Source organism: Pinus tabuliformis, chromosome Q (genome assembly GCF_031772625.1).
Source record: "Pinus tabuliformis cultivar Carrire ecotype Pingquan chromosome Q, CPIR1, whole genome shotgun sequence".
Classification (NCBI taxonomy): Eukaryota; Viridiplantae; Streptophyta; class Pinopsida; order Pinales; family Pinaceae; genus Pinus; species Pinus tabuliformis.
In genome coordinates, this window is record NC_142296.1 from 1,103,188,448 (window position 1) to 1,103,195,728 (window position 7,281).

The following is a 7,281-nucleotide window of genomic DNA, read 5'->3' on the forward strand; positions in this document are numbered from 1 at the left end:
TCCCGATTTAGGAGGCCTTTGCCCCTTCCTTGCTCCCGTTCTTCCTCAATTTCCTTCCGCTCCCTTGCTTCACGGCCTCTCGGACGGGGCTCCATCTTTCTTACAGCTTCGCCGCTCCTTCTTCTCATAATACTTCCTTTCTTCGACTGCCTCCGATGGAGACTCTGCAGACAATTCCGAATTATCCCGTAAAGGTGGTTGTTTCCCTGACTCCCGTTGTGAATATATAATGGTGTCCAGATTTGGGTTCTCGGCCTCGCCCTATCTGGATCCCGTACTCCACTATCGCCAAACGTTCCATCTATACTCATATTTGCTTCTCTGTGTCCGGGCACCTCGTTAATTTCTCCGTTCATCCAATGCGTCTTAATGACCGCATCGACTGCGAATTCCTTGGTACTCATCCCCTCAGCCGCCACTGTACCTTCTTTCACATCGTGCTTCATCATTGTGTGTATTGGTATGCCATTTAGCACCTGATGTAATCGAGCTTTGGTCATGGTTCGATCATAACTTTGCCAATTGGTCCTATCTTGCATTAATTGAAGTGTGTTCCCCGATAACACCGTCACCTTCAGCAATCGAACTTCGGCTGTAGTTCGATCGTGTCTCTGCCGTTTACTGATGTCCTTCATTAATCTGAGTGTAATCCCCGATGGCGCTATCATGATCGGCCTTAATGAGCGTGTTTAGATCTTTCCATTCCCTGTTAGCCGCCGAATTCCTCCATTGGCTATCAATCTTGCTCTGTTGTCCTTTGCTGCCCCAGTTGGCCAGCCAGTCGGCGGGTTGATTACCATTTCTTCGGACATGCTTGAAGATGCAGTAATCTATTCTTTTGATCATACCCTCTATCTCCTGAACGATACCTGCTGTGCGCCAGCTCTTAGTCACCTTGTCCCATCCTTTGCCATTCCTGAGCTTCTTGACCATTTCAATGGCAATTTGGGAATCCCCCGAAATTTCTAAGTTAGAGTACCCATTTCTGATAGCTATTCTCAATCCAGTGTGGAGCGCCCAGAATTCTGCCTCATTGTTAGTCATATTGCCTCCCCAGTCGGCATATATCCATCTTACTTGTTTGCTACTGTCACGGAATATACCCCCAAACCCTGCATCTCCAGGATTACCCTTAGAGGCCCCATCGAAATTTAGCTTGACGAATTGATCTCTGGGATAAGTGAACTTGTCTGGGCTTTTAGTCTGCATGTTCTGCCCTTTTCTGAATTGGTGTTGCACCATTTCCAATTTCAGATTTAGTCTGCGTAAAATTTCCTGTTCTTCTAAATCTGCTTTCCAATCTTCATCCTGCCATCTCTCTACTAGAATGGTTTCTCGTAGAGCCTCTGTCACCTGGTCCCAAATTTTCTCCGGCTCTTTATTAATGCTTTTAAAGATTCTAGCATTACGTTCCTTCCATACCAGCCATATTACAAAACCTGAAGCAAGATTCCAAGCTCTCTGTATGACTCTGCATTCGAATGTTTCCTCTTTCCAATGAAGAACCAGTTCGTTGAAATCGCTAATCTCCACCCCATGTTTATTAAAGGTATGTTTGACGCAAGACCATAGATGTTTGATAAACGGGCATTGAATCATGATATGATCTCTACTTTCGTCTTGTTTGTTACACAGGTAGCAGCGCGACGGTCCGGAGAATCCCCGTTTCCGGATGCAGTCCCAAGTAAGAATTTTATTTTTCAAAGCGATCCAAGCAAAAATGGTTACTTTGGGCCACCAGTTTAGGTCCCAAATTTTCCTCCATCCCTGATGTCCGTCATTGATATTGAGGGGATTTGCGAGATAGTAGGCTTCCTTTACTGAGAAAAGTCCTTTCATGGTGTTACCCCAGCGTAGTATATCTTTTCCTTCCCTTACCCTGATTTTCCGTGAATCCATTTCCTTTTTGAAAGCTATCTGTAGGTCTGGATTGAGGCTTTGATCCCACTCTGTGGGATCCTGCCATGATCTCCAACAGTCATTCATGGTGACAGGTTTCCAATAATCCTTGACACTTGATCTATTCCCCTCAATACTATCCCTAATTGATTGAAGGCTCTGTATATTTGTCAATCTTTCCCTTTGCTGCCATTTGTCATCCCAGAAGTGAGCCTCATTGCCTCCTCTGATTTCCCAGAAAGCATGTTGCTTAACAATGTCTCTATTCTGGCTGGCCAGCTCCCACACCGCAGATCCGCGAGGCATTTCCTCTTGCCTTAGAATATCTAACTGAGAGTCTGACATTCTATATTTTGTTCTCCATATTGATTTCCAGAGGTCGTTTCCCCCTTGTACCCACCTCCACCAGAGTTTAGCTCCCAGGGTTTGATTAAGCAGTTCTGGGTCTTTTAATCCCAATCCACCTTTCTCTTTTCTCTCTGTAATTTGATTCCAGGCCACCAGGGCCCATTTCCTTTTTTCCTCCGACCCTCGCCAAATGAAATTTCTGATGATTTCTCTTATCTTCCCATAAACTCCTTTCGGGGCCGCCATTATTGATAGGGGGTAAATAGGTATAGCCTGTAATACTGATTTAGCTAAAACAATTCTGCCCGCAATATTCAGGACCCTGAAAGCCCAGCTCGAGACTTTTTTCCTCATTCTGTCTAAGATTCCTTGCCAGTTTTTCAATCTTTTTGTCGTGAAGTCTAACATGTTCCCCAAATACTTGGTAGGGAGTTCACCCTTTTTGAAGCCAAGAATTCTGATGAGATGAGTCTTCACTTGATCCACCGTGTTGAAGATAAAAACACATGATTTCTCCCTGTTAATTTCTAGTCCCGATGCTTCAGCAAACAGGTCAAGGATTTTCTTCAGATGTCTGACTTCCCTAACAGTTGGCTCCCCAAAGAGCATTATATCGTCAACAAATTGTTGATGCGTGAGGGGGAGTCTGTCTCCCCATAAGCGAAGGCCTTTTAATCTGTTGGCTACTTTTTCCTTAGTAATATACCTTCCTAGACCCTCTGCTGCCACAATGAACAGGAAAGGAGACAGTGGATCCCCTTGACGAATACCTCTGGAGGCATTAAACGTATTCGATGGGTTTCCATTGACTAAAATTGAAAAGTTTGGAGACGAGATGAGATTATGGATCCAAGTAATCCATCTCTTGTGGAAGCCGAAGCATGCAAGCACTCTCTCAAGATATCTCCAGTTGAGCCTATCATAGGCTTTGGATAAATCAAGCTTAATCATCATTCCTTTCCGTTTTTTATCTTTGAGGGAGTGGATGACTTCTTGAGAGACAACTAAACCATCCAAGATCTGTCTCCCCTCCACAAAACCAGTTTGCTCCGCCGATATTAAGCTCCCTAGCAAGGGTTTTAATCGTCTGGCAATAAGAGAAGTTATGATCTTATATATTACATTGCAGAGAGCTATTGGTCTAAAGCCATTAGCATCCTCCATGTTTTCACCCTTAGGAATTAGAGTAAAGAAGGTTGAGTTAAGAGCTGGCCATACCTTCTGTTGCACCCTTGATTCTTCTACCAACTCTAGTATTTCCTTCCCAAGAAAATGCCAGCCAGCTTGGTAAAAATCGACTGTAAAGCCGTCCGGGCCTGGCGCTGTACCTTTCCGCATTGATTTCACTGTCTCCTCCAGTTCCTCCAAGGTAACCATTCTCATTAAGGCTTTGTTCTGATCCTCCGTAACTAGTCTGGGAATAGCAGTGCAGATTTCCTGTATAGCTCTCTCTCTATCTACTTGGGGTTCGGAGAGAATTCCTCTATGATGCTCGACTAAAGTTTGCTCGATTTCCTTTTGTTCTACAACCCTTGTACCATTATTCCTTTTAATGGAGAGAATTCTATTCCCCTGTCTGTGCTTAACCATTGCCTGATGAAAAAACTTCGTGTTTCTTTCCCCTTCGCGCAGCCACTTAACTCTAGATTTCTGCCTCCATAGGATTTCCTCTTGTTTTCTTCTTTCCTCCATTTTGTCCAGTAGAGCCCCTTCTGTGGCGATGCTTTCCTCAGTCCTGCCTTCCACAATTATTTTCTGTTGGATATCCTCCATTTCCTTTTCCAATTTTTGCTTGTCTTCTATGATATTGCCAAATTCGTCTTTGTTCCACTTCTTAATCTTTATCTTCAAGTCTTTCAGCTTTAGATGAAACGTGTGCATCCTTCCTCTACCCTGCACTCGGCTTTGGTTCCACCATTCCTCTGCCTTTTTGATGAAGTTCGGATCCCTTAACCAGAATGCTTCGAAACGAAACGGTCTCTTACCCTGGATCTTTTTAATGTCCACTTCCAATCGGATTGGCCAGTGATCTGAGCCCAAAGAGGGGATGATCTTGGCTTCGACAAAGATATCTCTGTTCAGGATATCTTCAGATATTAAAAATCTATCTAGTTTTGTAGCAATTTGATTCTTACCTCCTCTTCGGTTATTCCATGTATAGATTCCATTGATGGTTTTCATGTCCACTACTCGTAGATCTTCTATCAGTTCATTGAACTTATTCATGAATTGATCCAGCCTTCGGACTCCCCCTTTTTTCTCGTCCAGGGATCGGATGAGATTAAAATCTCCTCCAATGATCCAAGGTTGTCCAGAAAAAAGTTGTCGGGTCGCTTTTAGACTGTTGATAAAGTTTTCTTTTTCAGCAGGGTTTGTGGGTCCATATACCCCTGTGACGGCTACAGTTTCCTTGGTCCCCACTATCCTTCCCATCCCGGTTAAGATTCCATGCATGCTAGTCCATTTTTCCAGAAGTACCTCATTTGGGTTCCACAATATTGCTAATCCTCCAGCCGCGCCTATGGCATCCTGTCCCATGACTTTGTAATTCAATCTATTTCTCTCAATTATTTCTTCTAACTGGTTTGCCTCAATTTTAGTCTCCTGCAGTATTATAATGCTGGGTTTTTCTTTTTTGAGTTTATCTCTCAAATATCTTTGCTTCCCCTTACTGTGTAGGCCCCTAATATTCCAACTAACAACAATCATTTAAAACTTTTGGAGGGCGGGGAAAAATACCTCTGACAGAGGTATCACTTTACCAGAGTTGATCAGTGTTTCACCCACTGACTGTATAGTTTCATTTAGCGTTCTCCGGCCTCTTTTCCTGCTGCTTTTTCCCAAATTTCCCATTTCCTGTATTTCTTTCTGCTGTTCCCCAGCCTCTGCAATTTGTTCCTCCATGTTTTCCTCCTTCCGTTCCTTGTATTTCTGGAAGGCCTCTTTGAATAACTGTTTTTGTTTCTCCGGTATAAATCTGCTATCTAAATACTTCCACTCCTGTAGCAGTCTCTTCATTAACTTTTCCTCTTCAGCCTCATTTTCCATTTGGTTTTCAACTTCCATGTGCGACTCCATTGTTTCCTCTGTCTCTTTTTCCTCTGTTTGTTCCTTGTTTGGTTTGTATGTACTTTCTGTTTTCTCTTTCTCTTCTCGGGCAACCTCCATTGGCGAGTTCTCTGGCTCTTCATCGTCATTCAGATTTACTTCGAACCCTTCCGCATTATCTTGCAATACCTGGAACTTATTTTGGCTTTTGATAGTGCTGGGGGTTTCTTGCGTTTTGGGTTTCAGGTTTTCCTTATTTGGTCGCTTCTTTCTAAAGACTTGTTGAAAGCCTTCCTCTCTATCTGCTGCTCTATCTTTTCCTGGCCTCTCTCCTTCCTCTTTGTTCAATGGACAGTTCCTAAATAAGTGGCCATATTCATGACATTTCCGGCAACGGAAGGGGATGTGTTCATAGTCGAGCGCTTGCGTCCAGACTTCATCATGGTATTCCAGGTCAATATTTTCCGGGAGAGGTTCAGCTAAGTTCATGAAGACACAAATTCTAGCAAAGGCATTGTACTTCCCTCTTCTTGTGGCCTCTGCAGTCTTCACGAAACTACCTATTGAGTTTCCAATACCTTCCAAGATTTCCGGGTCCCAGAACTCATCCGGTAACCCAAACAGCCTAACCCATACCGGAGCATCCATTAACTTTTCTTTTTCAGGGTTATACCGCTCCTCCCAGTGTTTCATAAACAGACCAGCATTATTCAGGAAGTACGGCCCTTCCTCAAAAATTCTGTTCTTATCTTCCAGATTCGTGAATACGGCCGTAAAGAAACCCTTCGCTCCTAGTTTCAGATCTATATGGCCTCGGGGTTTCCATCGCAGTTCTATCCATCTGTTCAGCTCCTTTTCTGAAGGCCAGTAGCCAATAAATTTGCAGATTAATGCATGGTCCTTCATATAGCTATTGTATTCCTCCAGTTTATTAAAGGGTATGATATACCTAGGTTTTTTCTGAGCTCGAGGAAGGCATTTACCTTTCATCCTCTTTTGCCAGATATTGCCCATTACCGGGGCTATGTTTTCCTTGTTTCCATTGAGGTTTCCTTCTGCACTGGTTTCACCCATCACTACATTTCTGAAGGAGGGGTTTGCACCCCCCCCCCCAGTCTCGTCCATCCCGATCAGTATTTATCAGCTAGATTTAAAACGTGGTTTTCTAAAGAAATACCTGGGTTAAGAGTCGTTGTGGACAGAAAGGCCGAAACCCTGTCTACGGCTTCCGTCCCTCGTCACAGGGGCCGATCCCTGACACCGTCGACTCTGTCAGGCCTGCACACCCGTGAACCCTAGTTCGAAACTCTCACCGTCGCCTCGGTTCTTCGACCTCCGTCGCTCGTCCCTTTCTCTGCATTCGTCAATCATCAACAATCCTTTTCTTTTTTTCATTATTTAAAATCAAAACATGAATTTTTTTATTGAAAATGTTTGTGATGTTAATGAAAAAATGCAAGAAAATAAATAAAATTCTAAAAACTTTAAAAAAATGCAATCAAGAACTTTAAAAAAAATGCAATCAAGCTTGATTTTATTTCACTATTTTATCTTACTTGAAACATATATATATATATATATATATATATATATATATATATATATATATATATATATATATTTTAAGTATATGAATGTTTCCAATGGAGGCATTTACAGATTAAACTTTATAAAATTTTCATATCCAAATTTGCGAAATGTACCTGATTGTGCGTGAGGACATGAAAAATCATTTTAACCTTTAGATTTGCCGCAAATATTTCTTAAAGAAGGGATGAATGTCATGGCGCAATCGCGTTTCAATACCATTCGTCAATTTACTCCTTGTGCTCCAAATAATGTTTAATCTACATTCTAGATCCTTTGTCCATAAATGGTTAGTATCGATTTTTCTTTGTATTTATTTTATTTTGTTTTTTTATAAAAAAAATTGATATGCAGCTAAATGATTTATGCATTTACATGCTTTAATCATGCATTTAGGAA

At 42.3% G+C, this 7,281-nt stretch overlaps 1 protein-coding gene across 1 annotated transcript; it reads right to left on the reverse strand.

Moving 5' to 3' along the window:
• Positions 1 to 618: 618 nt before the first annotated feature.
• Positions 619 to 6,369, reverse strand: LOC149223354 (uncharacterized). Its single transcript, XM_089387880.1, has 2 exons — positions 4,987 to 6,369; positions 619 to 4,851 (listed from the first exon to the last, which is right to left on the reverse strand). Exons 1-2 carry the CDS (start codon positions 6,367 to 6,369, stop codon positions 619 to 621), a joined length of 5,616 nt encoding a protein of 1,871 aa, XP_089244006.1.
• Between the last annotated feature and the right edge of the window lie 912 nt (positions 6,370 to 7,281).

Coding starts and splice junctions, on each gene's coding strand:
- LOC149223354 (XM_089387880.1), bottom strand. CDS start 6,369: ATGGGTGAAACCAGTGCAGAAGGAAACCTCAATGGAAACAAGGAAAAC. Junction 4,852..4,986: donor AAGTGATACCTCTGTCAGAG/GTATTTTTCCCC, acceptor ATAATACTGCAG/GAGACTAAAATTGAGGCAAA.